Here is a 25,298-nt window from a genome sequence, read left to right as displayed (position 1 = left end):
CAATTTTGGGTTTGCCACAAAAGGAGCTTTTTTCCCCCCCCCCCCCCCCCCCAGACCTATGATGAATCATGGTGGTCGATCATCCTATAGGGCTGCTTTTCTGCAGCTGGGACTGGGACAATATAGTCAAGATATTGAGATATTGAGACAAAAACTTGCAGGCCTCCATTAAAAATCTGGAGATGAAGAGGTATTTCATCAACCTCAAAACACAAATCAAGTCAACAAAAGGAATTGCTTTAGAAGAAGAACATTTTGTAAAATCCCAGTGTAGTGCCTTGCCAGACTTAACAATTGGTTCACGAGTTGTAAAAACCACTTACTCATTAATCACAGTGTAACATCAAAGGAAAGGACCAACATTGGGGCTCCGAGGAGTCTATAGGATTGGTCCCAAACCCCAGTGTTGTACCCTACTGCTGACATTAGCCAGGAAACTGGTGACACCTTCCCTGACATCAAAGGGATGCCATGGGGATGGGTGGCCATGTGAGACAACACGATATGTACGAAATATGCATAAAAAGCAAACCAAATGCAAACCATTTGAAAATGTATCCCCAGAGCATTATTTGTATTATTTACTAGCTTGTATATTGTTTTTGTACCATACACTGCATGGTCTATTATCAAATCACTAGTTTATGTAACCCCAGTCTCTATCATGTTTTATATCAAAACTATCCTTTTTTAATGCCCAAAATATTGGTGTAGACATCTTCATATCTTGCGTTATGCTCCTGTTACCATAATCAGAGTTAATCACACAAATCTGCCAGCCCACTCTGATTACGCAAAAAAGAAAGCTATCTAAATCACAACTTTGCTGTGACACTGTGACGTCTGTGGAAGTTGAAGGCCACTATCTCAAGCTGCCAAAGCACAATAGCAAAGGGAGAAAAAAGGTATGAGAGATATCTGCTCAGCCCAACAAGTTAGTTCAATGAGTCAATCCTTGTTACTGTACATGCTCTAATACATCAGTACTGTAAACTGTTCTGTGACCAAAAAAATAACAGTTATTAAAGTGATAGATGATTATACTGTATATTCACTGGACAAACAGATTAGTTGATTTTAATATTAATTCTGCTACATTTACTTCTGCCAGCTGATATACATAATCATAATCATTTATAACTAATTTTAATTAATTACATGAATTCGCATTTAAACTAATTTCCGTAATGAGTTAGAGCTCTTAGGAAAAGAAGAGTTGGGAAAAATTCACAAATCAAGAAGTTAATAGACTCTTATACAAAAAGACTGGCTGGCTGCTCTACAGTGTTTCAACAAAGCATGTGTTGTGAAACAACAAATTTGAGCGATGTGCAAACCTATGCAACTAAGTTTTCACATCTATACCCTCCTAAATTTGCTATTCACTTCCATTGTATGTGCCTCACTGTAAACGACGAAAAAAAAAGAAAGAAAAAAAAAGTAGTTGCTCTTCCTGCAGATTGGGTGTCTAACACCCCATGATATTTACGGAATTCACACAACTCCCAGAGCAGGGAGCTAACGTTTTTCTTTGTCTTTTTCTTTTTTTTTTGCTCAGGGATGTGTTATGGCTGACCCTGCTTTGTTTTTGTTTTCACGGGTCAAGCAAAAACAGTCTGGCAATATCACTAAAAGTTACTTAGTTACTCAGTAGCTGCTTATTTATTAACTGTTGTATGAAAGCACTATTACACTCACATATCAATGGCTATGTTTACATGCACAATTTTTGGTTCAATCGGACTGAATTCATTCCGATTGATGAATCAAACTGTAGTGTTTACATGAACGCTAAATAAAGTGATCGGGTTGATGTGCGTGTTTATATGTCACAAGCTTAAAATCTGAATAGATTTTTTTTTACATGCGCACACTGCACAAATATAGAGTTTCTCACTGTTTGCACATAATAACCACTCTCCTACACTGTTTCTTTAATTGTTTTTAACAGCAGAATTCATATTTATCCATTTATGGATAAATATACATATAAACCGCTGTGCCGTGCTGCTCATATTTATCACGCTGTAAAAATGCCCCTTGCCGCGCCCAACACGGGTTGGCTGTGGATGAGAATTCCAAACAAGGACTGGTGGGAGGTTGTCCTGCTGGCAACTTCGAGGGAAAGGAGAGTTTTGTAATGACATTTATACAACGCTTTATTCAAAAAGAAGACATTCCGCGTGTCATACGCCATTACGCTATTTCTGCGTCATTGCACATGCATAGTTCTTTCAGTTTTGGGGTTCAATCCGATCGAGTGTTTACATGCACTCTCAATCGCATTAGAAAAGGAATAAACCACCCCCTTCAATCCGATCGAGCTCAATCGGATCGATTAAGGTGTTTACATGAAGGCTTTTTAGTCCGCACATTTATTTTCTTTGTTTCAAGTGATTCCTAAAATTAATAAAATTCATAAAAAGTCATAAAATTGTATTTTATGGGTAACACTTTATTTTAAGGCAGTGTGTTCTCAACCTTTTTTTCCACTGGGCCGCACTATGGTCCAATGCAAGTCTCACGAACCACACGCATATCATTTACAGTGCCTTGCGAAAATATTCATACCCCTTCATTTTTTTCACATTTTGTTAATTTGCTGCCTTATGCTAAACTGCTTTAAATTACTTTTTTCCCACATCAATCTACACTCCATACACCATAATGGTAAAGCAAAAAACAGGTTTTTAACATCTTTGCAAATTTCTTAAAAATAAAAAACTTAAATGATTCCACTGCATAAGTATTCATACCTTTATCTGGGACAGTTGAAATTTAGCTCAGGAGCATTCAAATTGCGTTTAAATGTTACTACACTTCGAGTGAAGTTAACCTGTGGCAAATTCAATTGAATGGGTATGATCTGGAACAGCTGATAATGCATATCAGAGCAAAAACCAAGCCATGAGGTCAAAAGAACTGCTTGTAGAGCTCAGAAACAGGTTTGTGTCAAGCCACACATCGGGGGAAGTTTGAAACAACCAGGACTCTTCCTAGAGCTGGCCTCCTGGCCAAACTGAGCAATTGATGGAAAAGGGTCTTGGTAAGAGTGGTGACCAAGAACCTGATGGTCACTCTAGTTGAGCTGCATGATCATATATTGAGACAGGATAAATCTACAGAAGGACAAATATCACTGCAACACTCCACCGATCTGGGTTTTATGTCGGAGTGGCCAGACTCAAACTTCTCCTCAGTGAAGACACATGAAAACACACTTGGATTTTGCATAAAAACACCTAAAGGACATCATCATCATCATTTTTGAAGGAAACCAGGCACTGCTCATCACCTGAAGAGTACCCATCCCAAAAGTAAAGTGTGCTGTTTTTCAGTGGCAGGGACCGAGGGACTCGTCAGAGTAGAAGACAAGCTCAATGCACCAAAATATTGAGATAGCCTTAATGAAAACCCAGTCCAGAGCATTCAGAACCTCTGACTGGGAAGAAGGTTCACCTTCCAACAGGACAATGAACCTAAGCACACAGCAAGAGTGGCTTATAGACAACTCTGTGAATGTCCTTGAGTGGCCCAGCCAGAGCATGAGCTTGAACCCAATCAAATAATTCTGGAGAAACTTAAAAAAGTGCATTTGCTACCATCCAACCTGACAGAGATTGAGAGGTGAAGAGGTGAGGAGAAGAATGGCAGATAATTGCCAAATGATGATGATCAAAGCTTGTCGCATTAAACAAAAAAGACTTGAGAAATGGTAAGGTGCTTCAGCAAAATATTTAGTTGAATACTTATGCAATGTACTTATTTCACTTATTAAAAAATTTGTGACAATTCTGTTTTTGCTTTGTCAGTATGGTGTATGGAGTGTAGATTGATGTGGAAATAAGTAATTTAAAGCAGTTTAACATAAGGCAGCAACATAACAAAATGTGAAAAAATTTATGCATGAATACTTTCGCAAGGCACTGTACATATTACGCCACCAATACAAACCAACCAGATTTATATTATTATAGCCTAAATATTTTGATATCTAATCGATTACATTCATTGAAATAAATAAAGAAATAATTCTACTCACCATTAATAAAACACCTGATGCTGTCGGGAGCTGACCAAATTTTGCCACATTTCTGCATTTAAGGATGATTGCTGCGTAGTATGGGTTTCCTTTTGCTTGAACATCTTAAAATGAGTGGCGGGGCAAACCGAAAGTCCAGCACTCTCCTCCTTCACTGCTGATACTGCGACTAATCTTGTTTGTATGTGTTCCTTCGCTGACATTTTCCACATTTCGTTTTTCTCCCTTAATAACAAATTTGTCCATTCTGATGCTCAGTTTGACCGAACTAATGGCTGCTGATGACTACTTGAATTGAATTCTGCCAAAGTGTGCGCTTGTAAGTGTTCGTTAAATGCGTAACGTTAATTACGTGAGTACAGGACAACACAATAATATATGAAAAACTAAATTATTTTACATAACAAAAACATAATAGCTTATATTTGTTTAGTACATTTTTTAATTAATGTAAAAACTAAAATGAATTGTAAAACTGAAAGTTATTTTTTAAAATTGTGTTCAGCATGGTGGGCTGCATTTGAATTTGTGAGCCGCGGGTTGAGAACCAGCTGGGCCAGTGTGCGTTGTGATTGGTTAGCTGGGCCAGTGTGTGCTGTGATTGGTTAGCTGGGCCAGTGTGTGCTGTGATTGGTTAGCTGGGCCAGTGTGCGTTGTGACTGGTTAGCTGGGCCAGAGTGCGTTGTGATTGGCAGCACTCGGCGCCTGGTCGGGAAACGTCATGTCCCTTACCATAGCCGCCTGCGAGCTTCAGTGTAAATATTACATCAAAATCAAATCAATTTGAGCGCGATTTAAACCCGGATGATTGTAACCACTCTAAGTTTGTCTGCCTTGGGAAAGCTAACGTGTCTCTGACATAGTGGTAACACTCTTTGCCTTCTCTAGTGCAGCTCAACCAGGTCTCGTCCCATTCGTCGATATTTGTGATATCACAAATCCCGGAAAATATGTGTTGTAGTCCAAATGAGTCATTTGTTGTAGTTTTTGAAAAGTGATTTCTGTTAAATAAAATATCTCCCTTTGAAGTGGACTGAGCTTTGTAACTTTGCAGATCTTTTTTATGCTCAAACAGCAACATTACAGACTAACTAAAGTTGAAAAGGTGAAAAAGCATAACAGCACCCCTTTAAGGTGTCCTTGTTACATGTTACATGTACTTATTATAATAACAATAAAATATGCATAATTACATGCAAATAATCTCCTCCATCTTTATTTGACCCTCTAACTCTAGCACTCTCGATTCTAATTCTATTTTATCTATTTGTTGACTTGACCCTCTAACATTTGCACTCTCTATTCGTTTTCTAACTGCTTGTTTTCTTTAAAAAAAGGCCTCTAACACTGGCTTTCTCTATTCTTTTTCTATTACTATTATTATATATTATATTATTACTAACCATATAGTAAGTACATGTAGTTAATTAATATTACTCGGTACTTAAATGTATAATTACACTGCAATAAGGACACCTTAAAAATAAAGTGCAACTGAGATCTGTATTTCAGTGTGGCCTCAAATTGTATTATTTAACATTTGAAGCATTTATGCACCATGATATCATCAAGATCTAATGAGGATTAAGGTGACAATATGGATAATGTTGATAATGTTGTTAACAGGTTTAATGTGATTTATCCACATACATTTAAAGTTTGTGAGGTTAACGTACCTTGTACCAGTTGCGATCATGCTCTGTTGAGTGACTGTAATACTGTAACACTTTAGGTATGGTACTCTCATTGATACCCTGAAGGCTAAGCTGCCACTCCCCCAGCTTCAGAAAACACCTGCACAGAGAAGAAACAAACAATTTTTTTTTTAAATGTCGTGTTTCCAGTTACCTCTACACAAATAGTCTTGCCTAAACAACCAACAAAGCAGGGACAGAAACTCACTGAAGGTCAACGGCTTTTGTCCATTAGACTGCACTAATTATATACATCACAAATTGGGAGTTTTTTTTTTTGGTCGTAGGGTGTTTGACCTGGCACTGCTTTCACTGTACATAATTTGACGGCTATATAGGCCATGTTCATGCTGGCAGGAAGCTTCCTCAAATAACAAAACTAATCAATCGTCATTTAAGCAATTTATGTTCCATAAACACCAGTATTAAAAAAAAAATTAACAAAACCTTTTCATCTGGAAATCAATCTGGAAAGATCTGGACCTGGTAATCTGCAGTGAAATTTCATGTTTGCTTGATGTATGCGGAATTTTTAAAATCTAAGTAACACAGAACAGTACTCCCTGTCAAACTGTCACCACAACATCACTGTTCAACTGGGGTCTAAAACCAAGCAAAAAGACTAGGGCATATTGTTTGATGACCAACTTAGCTTCACTACCATCATTTAAACAGCATCCAGCGGCCAGTTGCATAAACTTAACAACCATGTTTAGATTGTGTCTTAAGAACTAGTTTGACCAACTAGCAGTTACCAATGGGTAATCAGTCTTACTTTTCCAATACAAATAAGACCAATCTATCTGTATGTCTTGTAAATTTGTGATCAGAATGAGATCACAGCTGTGCAGCTCCTCGTTCAAGCTCTTATCATTTCTATACTGGTATACTGCAATGCTCTATAGGTCTTCAGCTGTTATTTTTAATTCGGTTTTTTTTTCGGAAACAAAAACAGTTAATTGTAACCATATTTGTCAGGTTCTAATAAATAAAAGCTATTCATACTGTACAAATTGTGTGAAGCTTCCATCTAGCTGTCATTTGCATCTATAATAGTAACAACAAATGCAAGAACCAATGACAATTTGGAATTCAGTAACATTACAGAAAAATAAAACTTTCTAAATCTGCATTCAGAGCAGTGATTTCTCATGCTTGGTGTTCATTAGAAAAGCAGTGGCGTTCTGAGACACTTAGTCAATGAGATGAGCAGTAATGCATCACTAATAAGAAAACGCATACTCGACAAGCATACTTTCTTTTTATCATTGGTATGGGTGCAAGAAGTGTAGCCCAGTGCTCTTTACTTTACTTGGGACCAGAAAGCATAAAGAGATACAGCTCAGCCATACATACTGGAAAATATCTTGTGCCAAAATGTGTTTGCAAAAAATTCTTAGAGCTGCTTTTAAGAATTTATCTGAAAGAAACTCCAAGACAAGAGCCACATCGTTGTGTGAAAATGCATAAAGTCAATACATCAGTCCATCCAGTACATCAAAAACTCATTGCTTTTTGCAATCTCCAAGATTTTCTAATTCCATTTCAATGATCTCATGGATCAGTTAAACAAATCCCCTTTGTCTTCGTTGTCCATGTTCCAGTAAATGTCCTGAATAATAATTTAGGTGGAACAATCTCTGGCCTCAGAAAACAACTGGGTCTGGAAGAGTCAGAGAGGGAGACTAAATGGAAACTGGCCAATAAGAGGGAGGAAACCGTAAAACCTTGGAAGAGAACGTTGCATGCACAAATGAGTTAACATCATGCTGTCAAAGATAATGCTAAAGAACATCATAAAACATGTGGCCAAGCAGTTGCATATGCTTTAGATACACTGAGCCATAGAGCTCACGGAGAAGCAAAATCTGATTTATGCCATCTGCGTCTGACTACTGAAAAAATAATTCTAAAATCATTTTAACATGCAATACAGTAATGATAATAAAAAATTCCACAATAAATGAAACAAGATAACCAGCAAACATGTTTTTAAATAAGTTTTGAACAATTCGAGCTGAAGGCAGCATTGATTGGGCCTTCGCATTTTGGCGAAGTGCATCACAGTGTAAAACATGACAGTTCCTGTTGCCAGTTGTTGTTGGTTCCAATCAGTCGTTCTTAAACCTGATAGTGGTCACCACCCACTCTGCACATTTTGTAGGTCTCCATTACGTCGAGTTCACGCTGCACGATTTTAGCCCCGATTCTCACTCGCCGATAGGTTTTGCGAAATCGCTGACAAATGCCCGGAAATCGGAGGCAAATCGGTGCTCGTTCACGCAAGTGACAATCATGCAGTGTGAATTATCAAAGACACGATCTAAAAAAAAAATTGCAGACGTATCGCCGATGTACGTGAAAAAGTTGGGTTTGCGTTATTTCCTTATCACTTCTCGTGTGCATTTGGCTGTAGTTTGCGGACCAGACAGAGTTGTCGGCGATTCTTCCTATTGTAAAGTCATGCAGTGTGTAACCTCCTGTCGCCAATCCACCGTGCAATGTGAACACAGCAGCAACTGAATGCTACCCCAGAGAGTCGTGCAGTGTGAAAACAACGGTGATCCGACAATTTTGAAAATCGTGCAGTATGAACTCAACATTAACTCAGTTCAGTTCATGAAGCTGATGATCTGAATCAGGTGTGTTAATTAAGGGAGACATGCAAAATGTGCAGAGTGCGGGTCCCCATGACCAGGATTAAGAACCACTGCTGTAGTTTAGATGTCTTCAGTCTTCAAGCCAGCAGCCGTCTCACCCTGCAGCCAAAGACTGGTCGCCCACTGAAGCTAAGTAGGGTTGAGCCTGGTCAGTACCTGGATGGGAGACCTCCTGGGAAAACTAGGTTGCTGCTAGAAAAGAGGTGTTAGTGAGGCGAGCAGGGGGTGCTCACCCTGTGGTCTGTGTGGGTCCTAACGCCCCAGTGTAATGACGGGGACACTATGCTGTCAAAAGCACCATCCTTCGGATGAGATGTTACACCGAGGTCCTGACTCTCTGTGGTCATTAAAAATCCCAGGATGCCCTTCGAAAAAGAGTAGGGGTATAACCCCCGGCATCCTGGCCAAATTTGCCCATTGGCCTCCGACCATCATGGCCTCCTAATCATCCCCATACACTGATTGGCTTCATCACTCTGTCTCCTCTCCACTAATAAGCTAGTGTGTGGTGGGCGTTCTGGCGCACTACGGCTGCCGTCGCATCATCCAGGTGGATGCTGCACACTGGTGGTGGACGAGGAGATTCCCCCGCTTTCATGTAAAGCGCTTTGAGTACCCAGAAAACTAATTATTATTATTACATAATGACAGCAGGAGCCATCATTGGTAAGGAAGAAGAAACTGAAGATATTATTTCACAAAGTAGTTAAAAAAGCAGCTCAATCTAATATTACTGAATACAATAACTATGTATTTTATGTATTTCATTAGCTTAGCAAACATGCTTATGAAAAAAGTTGAGAGAATTGTAAACTATAAAAACATACATTTAATCCAAAACATAAATATATAGCAAAAAATACAAATAAAATGATATTTAAATAAATAAATTAATTAATTAAAATAATGAAAACATTTATAATTTCAAATGTTTTAGTTTGCAACAAATTTTTGTGTTTACTAGAGCTTAGGTGCTGACATCAAACTTGCAAATGTTTCTGTTTGAGTAGTGTTTCAAATCACTTACAACATTCCAATTCATGTTAGGACATAGACAGCAAGGTAGGTTTTGGAACAGAGCAAGAACTTTTGAATTCATCATTCATTATTATTTCATGCTTTGTAGACATGCCATTACTAAATGAGTTGTTTTGCACTATTCAGCTGAAATATTGACCCTCTAACCCTTCTTATTAAAAAAAACAAAAAACAAAAAAAACAACAACAACTTGTTACATGTTAGACTATGGGACATAGTCTAACATAGACAACACTTATATATTGTTGCTCTTTTGTTGGTTTGATTGCTTTTATAGTCCACATTTGTAAGTCGGTTTGCATAAAAACGTTTATGATTAAATGATTAAATGTACTTAGTGCAATGATCATGTTAGGCAGAGATAACTTCTGTACAGGAGGGGATTAATGAAACAAGTCTGAATAATGTCCAAGCAGTGAGTCCTAAATCTGTAGATTGAAATAATTGGTTAATTAATTCATGCAGTTATCTGTCAAAAAAAAGTTTAATGGGTTCATCTCAGAGTTCAGAAAAAAATTATCTTGGATTTTTTAATAGATCAGACTGTAAGAAACAGTAATGCTATCTATCAGAATGTGCTACAAATGCTTAAGGTCAGGGTGAAGGTAAGGATTAGGGGGTTAGTATTTGTTTGTGCAGTCAATCAGTACTGTGACTGACATGACAGATTAAATCTTTAGAATCGTCTGTGTGGTTGGGTATGGTTCGAGAAAAAAATCATGCTTTTTGTGCTGGTTCACAGAATTAGTATTTAATTTGGTGCTTCTGTTGGTGCAGTTTATAACATTAGCATGTTCACGTGTGCATGGGGTTGTGCATAACGCTTGCTTGTGTCACTTCGATATGGTAACGTACCAATTCAATATGGTTTTATGCATAGTATAATCAACAAAAAGTGTGGGCATATGGTTACTGACCGAGCCATTAGCTTGTGTAGCTCCAGTTTGTGCTGCTGGTCTTCGGCTGCGATGGCATGTTGTGCTTGCTGTTGCATCCCCTGCACAAAGTGCTGCATATGCTGGAATGCATCGATCTGAGAGAGATGGAAATAGAACAGATGCCAAAATATATCATGCAAGTAATCATTACTAACTTGTAGAATACATTTTTATACACAGTCAATTTAAGTCACCTTTATTTATATAGTGCTTTATACAATACAGATTGTGCCAAAGCATTTAGTATTAGCATATAGTATTAAACAGGAAAAGAGTGTGTTGATAATGCAAGAGGACAATAGTAAACACTCAATTTTCCAGTTATCTTTAGACAGTATCTTTATTATACAGACCACTTCCCTGGAACAATGGTGATGACTCCTGCCAGTTGCCAGTCATGAGCATTACTATAACACCCAATTTCCTAGAGACTCCATTAAACTGATATTTTCCTTCAGTAACACCAATTCAGTACCAACATTTAGAGCAGGTCATCCAACAGACAACATAGTCAATTTTGTTTTGTGATTTCTATTAATGTGGCAATTTGCAATTTAAAATGCAATCTGTTTTAGTAATTTTATGTTTTGTTTTCTTATCTCTTCACAGGAAATTCCGAGTGAGGCTGACGGGTCCATGCGTGTATGCCCGTAATTTTAACACAACACTGTGCTGTGGATTGGGACTGGCTCTCTGGTTTGGTCTATGATTCTCAGTGCCTGGTACTTAGCCAGTACTTACGTAATCTCTCGCAGACATAACACTCCAGTAACAAGCTGTACTATGGGACGTTGATGTGACGTAATTATACTGTCCTTAAAGGGATAATTCACCCAAAAATGAAAATTCTGTCATCATTAGCTATGTCTCCATCCACCTATTTTTCGTATATTCTGGGATATTGCATAAAGAAAGGCTGAATGGAAATGCCAAGATACGCCTTAATTCTAAAAATTCGCATAAAAAACTAATGCGCTCAACTGAATCGGATACATTTTTTAAGAAAATGTGTGCATAAACTATAAACAGGTTCTGGCCCCCATTGACTTTTTATATTATAAATTTTTTCATGCTATGTAACTCAATGGGGAATCATCTCATTTGATGGACATTGTGTAAGTGTTTGTTCTTTACAATAAAAGGCCCTGGGGCCCTAGGGGTCACTTACAGGCTCTACTTGTGCCATGTGCGCCAACAGCCCAGAGGCTCTGGTGGTCAGTACACACAATGCAACGAGGGGCCTGCATTCCTAATTCTGACACAAATAAAAGTCTTTGCAAGCAAATGTAAACTCTAAATATTATTTAAAAAAAGTGTTGTCATGATGTAATTTTCCTGTGACTCTAATGTGATTAGTCAATGCCATTTATGGCTCTGGTGATTCGCTCAAAACAACCTGTCTGTAGAACTGAGTGCCCATGAGCCATGACTGGAGCATGCAAGTCATATATTTCCAGGACTGTATGCACCAGATAAGCAACTGCTATTAAGATGAATGGGAATGCTAATGGATGGCTTCCTTCAGATACTGCAGACCCCTAACGTTTTTGCACATTCAAGCAGAAAGAATCTGTACTTGACTGTACATGATTGGAAATATTTCCCAGGGGCACTGCGAAGGGAATCGCTTGTTTTCAAGAGCATTTAAAGTGAGTGTGTGAGTGTTTACCTTGCGAGTGCTCTTCCACATGTACTTCATATAAGCGTAGGTGACATGAGGGTGGGCGGTGGGCAGGGGATGGTCGAGCTGTTTAGAAGGATCCACTCCCAGCAGGAGAACGAGGGTCTTGTGGGCTAACGCCTGCGGAATACACAAAGAATCTCAGTTAGAATCATAGTTTATCAGGATTGCAAGAATGTGTTACTGCCATTTACCAAACTATGTTAGTTAATCAGGCTTAGTCTTGTTAAGTTTGATCTTATGTTTAGAATCTTTATAAAACAGGTTTGTGTGGGAACAGCAGGGGGTTGATGAAAAGCATGTAATTAAAATTGTAATTGTAATAAAAAATATTACAATATATATATATATGTGTGTGTGTGTGTATATAGTGGGCTGTAGAATTAATCAAAATAAAAATGGAATCAGGATATAGCTTAGTGCGATTATTAAATAGTACGATTTTCAAATTAAATGTGCTGTGTGTTTTACATGCGAGTAACTTCCAGTGGTTCCAATATATATATATATATATATAAATACATACAGGTGCATCTCAAATTAGAATGTCGTGGAAAAGTTCATTTATTTCAGTAATTCAACTCAAATTGTGAAACTCGTGTATTAAATAAATTCAACGCACACAGACTGAAGTAGTTTAAGTCTTTGGTTCTTTTAATTGTGATGATTTTGGCTCACATTTAACAAAAACCCACCAATTCACTATCTCAACAAATTAGAATATGGTGACATGCCAATCAGCTAATCAACTCAAAACACCTACAAAGGTTTCCTGAGCCTTCAAAATGGTCTCTCAGTTTGGTTCACTAGGCTACACAATCATGGGGAAGACTGCTGAACTGACAGTTGTCCAGAAGACAATCATTGACACCCTTCACAAGGAGGGTCTTGCAAACATTGATTTTCACAAACATTCACTGCCAAAGAAGCATTTAGAATTTAGAAGAATTTAGTGTTTGATAACTTTATTACATTTCTGTATATATCCTACTTGCTGGAGGGCACAGGTAGCCTCTATATCTCTATACATTACGCAACAGAGTGTGTCACGGAACAAGATGGGTGAGTGCTGGTGCGAACGGGTAGACACTCGTGTGTGTGCGGGATGCGGGAGAGTAAAATGATTCACGGGACTCCCGCAAAATAGAAAAAAATAAATAAATAAAAAATGTATGTTTAGATATTTTATATCTAAACATAAAATATCTAAAACAAATAAATTGTTATTCATCTATTGCACAAAAGCAGCATGAACTAATATAAAATATAAACGATTAACAGGTGCAAGCGTATGCAGAGTTTCTATTTAGGCTAGAACACGTGTTTGCAACGTTGAGCAATGCAGTGCTGAAATCTGCATGCTCACGAATCCTCTCATAACACATGAATTGTAGACATTATGAAAGATTCATTATGCATATATTTATTGTTTTATAACAGAGATTTGTGAGATTGCGATGAACTGAGATGTCTTTTAGAGATTATAAATGCAGCGCTCTTTGCTGGCATTCTGCCATGACAAACCATGCACGCAGCAGCCGCTTGCTTTACTAAAAATAACAGTGTTCTGTGAATGTTGATGCTTTAATAACAAATATTTATCGGGAGCGTGTATGGTGGGATTTCATAAATTTCATGGAGAAAAAAGTAACGTAACTAGTAATGTAACTAATTACTAATCAGTAATCACTAAAGTAATCAGAACAGTAATGTGATTACTTTTAAAAGGTGTGATCTGTAATCAGTAATTTGATTACATTTTCAGAGTAACTTGCCCAACACTGCAGGTAGCTAAACATGACATTTATTGTAATAGGTTTATGTGAAGATTGTTTTAAGTTAAGTTAAAAGTTGTTATTTTTAAAGTCTAATAAATGTTAAAAATAATAGCTCTCATTTATACTGTAATGCTGAATGACTATAATCAATGGTCAATTTGACACCAGTATTGGTCATAAAAAAGATGCCACTAATCAAATATTAAAAATATACTGTCTTCATGTTGTTTTAACCTTAATTTGAATATTGCATATGAAATATGCAATATTCAAATATATTTAAAAACTATAATGTTAGGTGAGATTAATTTGAGAAAAAAATGTGCGATTAATAAGTTACAATTTTTTAATCGATTGACAGCACTAATATATATATATATATATATATATATATATATAGCACAAATATTTAATTGTTGTTTTAAATGATTATGTCTCCAAACTGTCAAAATAGAAATAAAATGGCAAACATCTGTAAACCAAAAGTCATTAAATTACATGAATTGGCAGCTGTCATAAAAACTTGTTTCTGAGAAAATGGCCTCCAAAGATTGTAAACATTTTCGATAGAATTTGAAGCTTTACTACACATTCATGAATAATTAAGACATCAATAAGAGAATCAGTAAAAAAAAAAAGTGTACTTATAATTTAACACAAATATTTAATGGTCACATATGATTCACCAAAATAAAGCTTCTAGTTTGGAGATCACAGGCAGAACATTAATCTTCAATGCTTGACCCCAAGACCTGAAGTTCTTTGGGTCACAAAGAGGCATCTGTTAGAAACCAAGCACTTTGTAAATAAACACATCACTCAGTATCCATTGAGGCAGTAATATAAGCTTGACCCCACCAAGGGCTTTTTGTCCACAAGAACAGTGCTTTCATTATCTGTGTTTCATCCCTTAATCCATCGCTTTCTCCCAGTGACTTCCTGCTCCTATGATCACCACTACAGGTCATAGGTAATTAAGTTAAGATTCATGAGGTCGCATGCATGTGAGGCAAAAGGTCAGGGTTTAGTGGTTAACCATGATAAGGTTATCCCCCTGCTGGTAGATTCAATAACTTCACCATTATTCAGACAAAAAAGCTTTTTTCCTTAATGATGGCCCTTTGAAGGATTTTTTTTAGCAATATATAATTCCAAATATTTATATTTGATTGCCTGAGTCATGTTGTAAAAAACTCTATAAACCTCATTAACTTAAAACTTATGTTTTTATAAATGTTACAATAGTATAATGTTATCAGATTTAAGCAACACAAAGTAACAGGTGATTTTAATGCGACGTTCCTAAGAGGAACAATGTGAAGTTCATTGTTTAGTCACTGGCTTGATTCATTGACACATAAACAGCAACAAACAAACTAGCGACAAAGAATGTCTGACTGTGTGCTTTCAAATAGCTGAAAAAAACAGCCATTTTCCTAACATTAGGATCCTTTGGAAGGTAATGCTATTTTTAGTCAAATGATCCCAGTCTATCCATAATACAGCAGTGCTTGGGTCGAAGAGGTGATGATAGAGAAGCAGGCGTTGATCTGTGTAGGCAGCTTTACACTGATTCTTACACATTTCTATTACATAATAAAGAGGAGGACATAAAAAAAAGTGTTGTTTTGGTAACTTGGTTTCAATAAAAGCTGTTTTTTGAGAAACTTACACTGCTTTTATAGTACAATGACCTCTTATATGTCAAACGAGCACGGGATTTTGATTTCTCGGTTCATGCCCCCTTATTGTGTTTATTTTATATAATCTAACATACTCTATTCAGCTCCACATCGTGCATAACAAGGCCCCTTAGCAAATCTAAATAACTGTAAACCAAGGCTTCTAGGGGCTTATTGCTTTATTTTTTCCTTGTTTACAGATGTTTCTATGTTCTAAACATTGTGCCGCATTCTGGAAGATATTTAAAACTTCCACAAGAGTTTTTCCTTTTGTGAAATTATGTAGTCAATCATATTTTGTGTTACATAATGAGTTCAGTGTTAAGCTTGCAATTGAAGGTAACAGTGTTGTTCTTACTAGTCTTCCACTTTTTCCACAGAGGCTAGCGTACTTCAACCACGTCCTCATGTCCTCATGTGGACTAATGACCAGGGAGCGCACCATCAAGATCCTCTGCCAGTCCTCCACAATACGTTGACAACCCTGAAGAAAAACAGTCACATTTTCAGCATTTACTTTTGTAAACTATGCTCAGTTCTGGGTGGTAACTGATTACATATAATGCAGATTTTATGCAATCAGACTCTAAAAATTAAATACTTGTAAACACATATCACTCTCATAATCAGATAACAGTTATTTTATGGATTACATGATTACATATGCACACAACGGCTCTAGTAACAGACTACAATTAGCAAGTAATCTACCCAGCACTGACTATGCTGAAGCTCTGGTTGGTTACATCAGACTCTATGAAGTTTTTTGACATAAATGACAAGAAACTGATCAGATGACCGCTCCAAAGAATGGTGTGTTAGCCATTAATTTGAGAAAACGTGTCGACAGAAAGATGAAGACTTACTTAGGCATCTATAGCTATTACTATTGCATAGCCTGACTGACTTTTAGCAAAACTATGAGCTAGTGTTAAGATTATAAAGTGGGCAGTCATTTGCCAGAATAAGCTGCTTCTACACATAACAGGGATGAATAAACTTAAAAGTGGATAAAAAATGAAAAGCGGATGAAAAGCTGACCGTACATTAACCCCCTCTAATAAAACAAATCACAATATTCTGAGTCTGATAATCTCCTGGACTGAAGCTGACCAATTAACTGCTGACAATATATCAGTTCTGCACTCTCACACCTTCCTTTATGAACGGAAAAGTCTGCAGGTTGGCAGCATTAGTTCTCACTGTTAAATGTTTGTTTTTCCCCAGAGGCACTAGCTGAGCATATAAAATAAACGCAAGCCGACACACTACATCAAGGCTCCCTGCTGAGCTGATGTCAAGCCAACCACAAAATGTTTTCACATATAACGTAAGGACAGGATTACTGATGAAGGAACACAACAGCAACAGATGGAAGTTATTGGTTTGGATCAGTCTGAATGACTCTTTTCTTTGTGAAACTTAAAATTAATGTATCGCTACTGACTCACTGTTTATATGACAACATGTATTGAGGCAATTAAAAATGTATATGTGCAAAATTATTTTGTAATAAATCATATTTTAACTTAGATTTTAGAGATATACATATAGAACCCTGAATACTCCTTTAATTTGGCAAGTACCTGCAGCCTCTCCCACCATGTGTCCCTTATGATGTCCCTTCTCTCAGGAACCAATTTATACTGGATCACCTCCTCTAACTCAGACAGCATCTCACAAGACACCATGGCCTGTAAGAGAGAGAGGGAAAGATACAGATAATGAAAAAGACGGTATCTCAACTATATGAACAAAAGCCAAGACTTCTTTTGTTTGCACTCTTTAAACATTTGAATCATGTTAAATTAAACGCAGTGCAACCGAGGTAAAAAAACAAAACGTCTAGATCCATTAAGTTTCATTATCTCGCCCAATGTGAGAGGATGTGTGTGTATGTGTTTATTAGCACCTTATTCAGGCTGGAATAATGTAACACAGAGACATGGGTTTGGGTTTATTATGTAACAGTCTCTCCTGAAATGGTCTGGTCTTTACCTCACATGCCGAACAGCAATTACTCGATGAACAATAAAAATATAAGTTACTTGTGTCAAATTATTATTATCTTCTGTATTGAGACTGAGGTATATGCTCTTACCCCATATGCTCTACTGTAACTCTCTCCAGCCATGGCGGTGAGCTCAGCATCCAGTAGATCTCTGGCTTTGTCAATGCACTGAAATCACATGAACACAGGTTATAGTGTTGCTGAATGTTTGATTCTGGTTGCAATTATTTTTCATCTATAAAATGTCCCAGGTCCGTTGACCACATTGCAGTCATTTCAAATTATTTCAGTTAATTCAAAGGACCTTACAGCAAACAACAGCAAAAAACTAAACAAAACAAGTATGACAAACAACAGGATAAAAAAATTTAAGATAATTTCCATGTTCTGCAGGATATACCCATTGTAGTGACAGGAGGATGACCATTTACATTCACACGTTAATTTACACAGAACCAAACATAAACATAAACATAAACGTGTTAATTCAGCAAGATTAACTAAATATAAAGTGTTTGCATGCCTGTTTGCATGCTTGCATATATAGAACATGGAGTGTGAATTTGTTTGTTTATTACAGAAATGCTCAAATTTGTTTAAAAGTGTGACTGACCAAATTGTCTGCCCCAGGATCAAATTTTAAAGGGGTCATATGACGCAATTTACATTTTTCCTTTCTCTTTGAAGTGTTACAACTCTTGGTGCATAAAGAAGATCTGTAAAGTTGCAAAGACTAAAGTCTCAAATCCAAAGAGATATTCTTTATAAAAGTTAAGATTCAGCCACGCCTACCTAAAACGGCTCGTTCTAACACGCCCCCACATATCTACATCACTATGTGGGAAGATTTGCATAACGCTGCCCAAATGTTCACGCAAAGAAGAAGGCGTAACTTTTATTCTCCCTGTAGTATTGTTGTTGCCACCGCCTTTTCGTGAAGGCGCTGTGTGTTTCGTTGTGAAAGCGAAACTACTTTGTTTGGCCTTCCAAAGAGGACGATATCCGCTTTGTCATGCCTGGAGCTGATCCATTCTGGTCGCTGAGGAAATACAACTTCGCACTGTGGATCACTGGATCGGCTTTCACTGTGGACGAAGCGGAGTCCAGCCCGGGGTCATCACATGTGGTTGCCGCAAGCCATCCGCATGCTCCTTCGTCGAATCCGCCGGCTGCACTGTTCTCAAGCCCGCCGGCTCTGCTCACTCTAGCCCTCTGGTCATTCGTCACTCTAGCCCTCGGCCTCTGCTCACTCTAGGCCACCGTGTGTGATGCTGTGTTTCGTTGTGAAAGCGAAACTACTTTGTTTGGCCTTCCAAAAGAGGACACGACTAGAAATCAGTGGTTACGTTGTATTTACAACACTGTTCCAGAACACTTCAACCCAAATACTCAGATGTGTACAGCACATTTTATGGAGGACTGTTTCCTGATCCTGGTAGAGTAGACTACAATGCCGGCTGTTCTGACTCAAAGACTGCAAGTATGTTTATTATATTTAAAGAGTTTTTATATTTTATATTGTTTATATTTAAAGCAAGTTTTTTGGGCAGTGTAGATTAGCGCTTGTTGTTTGTCATTTCTCCGATCACAAATGCAGACATGGTTTTATGTTTACGCGGCGCGATGCAACGCAACACGTAAAAAGACAGTATAAGTCATTATAATCCATAATTATGTCCCCACTGGATGCAACGAATGCCACATTTATAACGGGTTTTCATGTTTTTGAATAATTGCTCCGGCCTGACAGGGCATCATCACAGTATGGTAGGGGCGTAACATTTCTATCACACGCTTGAGGTATTCGGCCAATCATAACGAACTGGATAGCTGGCTAATCACAGCACACCTTGCTTTTCAGACCAATGAGCGTTGCAAAAATTGACGCGTTTTAGAAAGGCAGGGCATAGAGGAGAAACAATAATGTACAGTATGTGGAAAATAATGTGTTTTTTTAACCTTAAACCGCATAAACACATGCCATTACACCAAATACACAAAATAATGTTCTTTTTAGCAACATCATATGACCCCTTTAAGCTACACCTATGGACTTCGACATTAATGCCAAAATGTAGTAACTGTGCTAATTCTTATGTCTAAACTGTGATCAGTGATTTTTGATATACCGGAATAAGCACTCATGTACAGCCAGATGTTGTGTCACTAAATTGTTTATTGCTGTTTGTGTCTCAGTAAATTAGGCTAGGGACTAAATGGTCACGCTGTTCCTTTCAGTGTTATTTAAATTGTGATTATAATGCTACAATCAACACTTCACAGTTAATTAATTAATCCTAGCCGCTGCTATAGTAAATACAAAGAAAACGTTTTCAAAAGAGTTCCACATGTAATATTTATTTCATATGGAAATATGTTACTTAATCATAGCAGTGGGCGTTTACAATGAAACCCGCTTTTAATTAGAGAGTTTAAGTCTAGAGTCCGGGTAAGAAAATGACATTTTATTTATAAATGACAGTTTGTGTAAAAATCCTACTAACTTTTAAGTTCACCTCAGAAAACATAAAATAAGAAATGCAATTTTCGATGCAAATAGTGATTTATGGATCAATGTGACGAGCTTCCTTGGTAACCAAAATGACCAAAAATCTCTGACCAGAAGCACAGCTTGATTTCATTATGTCAATGGCTACTTCCCTTTCCAGCTTTAAACTGGAGTGATGCTGTGACTGTTGTTTACCTGAAGTAACCTTAGCCACAATGTCCTCTGGAGTAATGGAACAGGTGTGATGGACAGGATAATAATGACGAACACAGAGAGTACATGGGTGTGTCTGTGATGTTCTCCATGTGTATGAGCTCATCTCACTCTCTCTCTCTCTCTCACACACACACACACACACACACACACACACAGTCACGCTTGTTTTGGAAAAAGGAACACTGCATCACTGCATGGACCGTATGTCAGCCAAGTTATTTGACGTGCAGACTGAGGCTAGCCTTTGACCAATATTACATAATGCCTGTGAGACAATGCACCACGGCAACTGCTGCACTCATCATCTTAGACTGAACAATTTTTTTCCTTAAACATCTCCGTCCTGGTTGTTTCTTCCATGTAAAGTTTTTTTTTTTAATTTTTAGAGGATGACAAGTGAGGTTAGAGGCAGTTTATATACTGTTTATTTAATAACTCTCATTAGTTGTTTATTAGGTAGTACCTGTTGAGCCAATGAGAAGAGATCCTGATGTAGAGCAAGCACTGCCCTGTAAAAGGCTCCATCATGGGTGTCTCGCGGGATCATGCAGGTATACTCTTCCATACTGTCCCAGTGGCCTGACAAACGCACAAAGAAGCAAATGATATTATACATACAAATATTATATCTTCAACAAAATAATAAATTAAATATCTGTTTGCAATATCTATCTCACATTAAGTGCAACATTAAATTGCAGCATATCTGATGGACTGTAAAGAGAATATCTGTAAATGCTAATTTATAAACTGACGTCACGTGAAAACTATCAATAGAAGAGGAATGTTAATTATGTATCACTGTGTTGATGTGATTACAGTGTTTTGTCTTTTCAGTAATAAGTGGGAATAAAACTAAGGAAAATTGCAGATTGATGTTGTCAGGTAGAATTTAGTTACAGATATAAGTTACAGAATTCCTAAATTCTTGAACTTTAACCTAATGTTGGAATAATCAAAAACAATGCTTTTTTTCTGGCCCGAAATGCTGTTTTTTTTTCTCGCCTCACCCAATCCCCATGCTGCAGCCGCTGCCATGCGGGCCATCTTGGCTTGAGTCTCCTCACTGACCAAAGTCCACTCCTCACAGCACTGCTGGTGCAGCTGACCCCTGATGGAGAAAAAAAAAACAGAAAGAGAATGAGAGAGAGACAGACAGACAGCAGGGGAGGAAACAGTCTCACCTAGCCAAACTTTTGACTACTGGGAGTATAGTCTGGTCCACACTGAAGCTTATTTTGGCAAAGAACTTTGCAGATTACAGTCAGTGTTGGGAAGGTTACTTTGGAAATGTAATAGGTTACAGATTACAAGTTACCCAATTTAAAATGTAATAGTAGTGTAACTTTTTCAATTACTTTATTAATGTAACTGATTACTTTTGATTACTTTTATACATTTCTAATGAATGTTTATTTGCAACTGTTAATCATTTTCAAACATTTACACCATGCAAGGTTAACCTTACATTAGTGCTCAACACTGTCAGATTTTCAAAATCCTTCCTCACTTGAAGATGATCAAATTTGAACACATCCACCACAAAATCAGACTTTAGTACCGCCTTTTACTTTGAGATTGATCTGAAGTTCAATGCAGATTTAAAATCTTAAGAAATAGTTTACTGATACTGTTTTTGAAACCAAATCTTTGCATAACTACAGGAAACACTGCATATAACAATGAATGGTTTGGAAAAAAAAAAGTTAATTAAAAAATAATAATAAAAGCATATACATAAACTCAAATACGGTTATCTAATAAGCATGTGTCCTAGATGTCTGCGCCATTCATTTCCATGAGGGGCGGACTGGGAAAAAAATTTCAGGCCAGGAAATCTCACTCATACACTCACAACAAATTCTGAAACATGGACAACCCTATTTTTAGTATGAACCTCACATAAAAAAGGTTTAAATCCTTAGGTTGGTGACATGCAAAATAATTAAAAGTTCACTCCTGAACTGCACCTTCCCTTACATTTTTCTTTTCAGTCTCTTTATTTTGCCCTGATATCTATCTCTCACATGACTTTAATACTCAAACTTTAACAAAACTATACTTTCTAAATTGCCTACATGTCAAAATTAGTACATCACCACAATATCTTTATAGAAAAATCCTAATACTGAACACGAGTTTGTAAGGGAAAAACAATGTTTTTCCCTTACAAAAATTAACCATGCTTTTTTATAGTAAAAGTACAGTAGCCATGTTTTTTTTTTTGGCAAATGGACTACCATTTGTATTTATTTTTACTACAAATTCAATGGTTAAACTATGGTTAGTGTAGCAAAAACCATGGTTAATTTGTGGTTACCATGCTTTGACAATAGTAACCATTGTCTTTGGATTTATAGTAAAATTATTGTTAATTTTCGTAAGGATTGTGTTGTTGTCTGCCCTAGCTTCCCCTAAACCTATTATAAAATATGATTATTTGTCTGCTAAATTACTACTGTAACATTACAATAGATAATAATGATGTCCTTTATACAGTATTTTGAGTGATGACTGATGAGCAATGGGCTGCTGCTGCTTAACGAAGTAAACGAAGACAAAACTACAATAGCAGATTTACAGATGAAACTGACCTGCACTTGAAACCCTGAACAGTAGGCCTAGTGTTGCTTCTCTGCTCCATCTGTGCGCTTCCACAGTCCTCTCCATTCTCTGTCTCGCATTGATTACTCTGTAGTGATGTCCGATTCGCGAACGAATCGTTCGATTTAACCGGTTATTCTTAGTGAACCGGTTGAACCAGTTCACCAAATCGGTCTGAATCATTTGAAACGGTTCGCGTCTCCAGTAAGCATCAATCCACAAATTACTTGAGTTATTCACTTTTTAACATGGCTGACACTCCCTCTGAGTCGAAATAAACCAATATCCCGGACTGAATGTGTGTTTTCTTGCTTCCCGGCCGTATATACACTTTAAGGGACTGAGAACTATTCGAGGTGGCAAAGAGAATCTAGAGGGACTTATGTTAATTTACTAACAGATGATTTATGAAATACCTGTACTGTAATTAATTATAGTTAACAATGACACATTCACAAATTGAGTTTGTAATAAATAGAACATGAACACGACACGCAGCTAAAGCAGCTGATGATATTGAACGTGCGTGCAGCGTGCCGGTTAGAGCGGTTCTCGTTCTCGAGTCAAGAACCGGTTGCATCGGTTTTCGGATCACCAGTACACTGAACCGAGAACCGTTTCTTTCGGACACGTCCGATTTGAGAACCGATGAGCTGATGATACTGCGCATGCGCGATTCAGCGTGAAGCTACCGAACAGATTGCTATGATTTACACAGCACGCATGACGTCATTACGTCCAGCGTAAAAGAACCGTTTTTTTCAACCGGTTTATTGAATCGAACTGTCCGAAAGAACCGGTTCGCGGAAAAGAACCGAACTTCCCATCACTATTACTCTGATCCAAACCGTGTGGCGGAGGCGTGGAGAGCGCGCGAGCCGAAGCATTGCCAGTCACGAATAACCGATTCATGATTTATTAGAGATTTAATTATCGAATGGCGAATTCGGCAAATAATCGCTTTAGTACTTTCGGCAGGCAACTATACAATAATAATATTAAAACAGCGGGCCAAATCGGCTGCCAGGCCACCGGGAATTGTCCCGGTTCTCCCGATGGCCAGTCCGCGCCTGATTTCCACAGACACGCAGAATGTGCAGGATTCATATATTGTCTTTTTGCGGCTTAATATTCACAGACACTAGTCCATATCGCATTTTGATTCAAGTGTACTGACCTACTTTTGATTTATTCGTCCAGAATGTGGCATATTCCGTCCGCGTTAGGCTATAGGAATTCCGTTTTTATGACTGGATTATACGAACCAGTCTGTTTTTTCCGCATCGCGGATATTATAGGGTCGTATGTCTCAGAGTAGTCAGTGCAATTTGGGAAAGAAATCAATTAAATCTGTATGTGAATGTGTGTAAATATTCAAATGTAATCCCCTTTGTAATCATTATCATAAGTAACTAATTTAATTACACATTTTTTCTTAGTAACTGTAACTGATTACAGTTACATTTATTTTGTAATTAAATTACGTAACGCTGTTACATGTAACTAGTTACTCCCCAACACTGATTACAGTTCATGCTCAATGCCTACTCTTCTATGCACACTTAACACAGAACTGCTTTAAATTAGTTTTCTATTACATAAATTTAACAATAATTACAAAGAAAAAAAAACAAACATAACGTTGCAAATTTATTAAAATTAAAACCTGAAATAATTACATTGCATAAGTATTCAGACCCTTAACTGAGTGCTTACATGAAGCAACTTTGGTGGTGATTACAGCCTCAAGTCTTTTTGGGTATTGCATAAATCCAATTAGTAAGGCATGAGGACACATTATTTCTGACAAAAAAAATTGGTTTCATTGAGACCAATAAATTCCCCAAAAACGTCACAAAGAATACAAATTCAATAAAATTTATCCAACAAATAATCTAGCTAGACTTGAATAACTTAAGTCAGCAAAGCAAAAACTCAATGTAAAGAAATACCTAAGAAGAACTGAACAGAACAAGACTGACCTACTAAATGAGACAAATGGTAGGCCCACTTACACAATACAAGGGGAAAACACAATTAATATTTTCTCATAGAGGAAGAGAATGAATTGGGGATTTTACCTCAGTATACTCTGCTACTCAGTGAATGATTATGTAGTGAATTGTATGCATTATGAATGAATGCATGTTAAGCCACATATTTAGCCATCACAGCTATGATGCAACATTTTTACATATATGTTACAACATAGTTGTTGTTTAAGGTCCTGCTGGAGGATGAACCTTTGGCCCAGTCTGAGGTCTTGAGTGCTTTGGACCAGACTTTCATTTAGGATATCACTATATTATGACATACTCTGCTTTCATTCAACCCTGACCCCTGGCCACAGCCCCTAAAAACATGATGCTACCACCACCCTGCTTCACCAGTGAGATGGCACTGGGAACATAATGAGTGGCCTCTGGTTTCTTCCAGACAAGATA

The 25,298-nt window shown here is 37.4% G+C and overlaps 1 protein-coding gene across 1 annotated transcript in view; it reads right to left on the bottom strand.

Moving 5' to 3' along the window:
- Positions 1-25,298, bottom strand: part of LOC107594963 (serine/threonine-protein kinase mTOR-like) — a 139,001-nt gene that overhangs the window by 29,511 nt on the left and 84,192 nt on the right. The window contains exons 31-38 of the mRNA XM_016285202.1: positions 21,261-21,361; positions 20,714-20,829; positions 17,616-17,693; positions 17,101-17,208; positions 15,873-15,998; positions 12,043-12,174; positions 10,353-10,468; positions 5,719-5,836 (exon numbers count right to left, since the gene is read on the bottom strand). Of these exons, the coding sequence (XP_016140688.1) occupies positions 5,719-5,836; positions 10,353-10,468; positions 12,043-12,174; positions 15,873-15,998; positions 17,101-17,208; positions 17,616-17,693; positions 20,714-20,829; positions 21,261-21,361 (895 nt within the window). The remainder of the gene's footprint in view (positions 1-5,718; positions 5,837-10,352; positions 10,469-12,042; positions 12,175-15,872; positions 15,999-17,100; positions 17,209-17,615; positions 17,694-20,713; positions 20,830-21,260; positions 21,362-25,298) is intronic.

This window comes from Sinocyclocheilus grahami, unplaced genomic scaffold, assembly GCF_001515645.1.
Source record: "Sinocyclocheilus grahami isolate Dianchi unplaced genomic scaffold, SAMN03320097.WGS_v1.1 scaffold194.1, whole genome shotgun sequence".
NCBI lineage: Eukaryota > Metazoa > Chordata > Actinopteri > Cypriniformes > Cyprinidae > Sinocyclocheilus > Sinocyclocheilus grahami.
The sequence above is the reverse complement of the archived record's forward strand: the minus strand, read 5'-3'. Positions and strand labels throughout refer to the sequence as shown.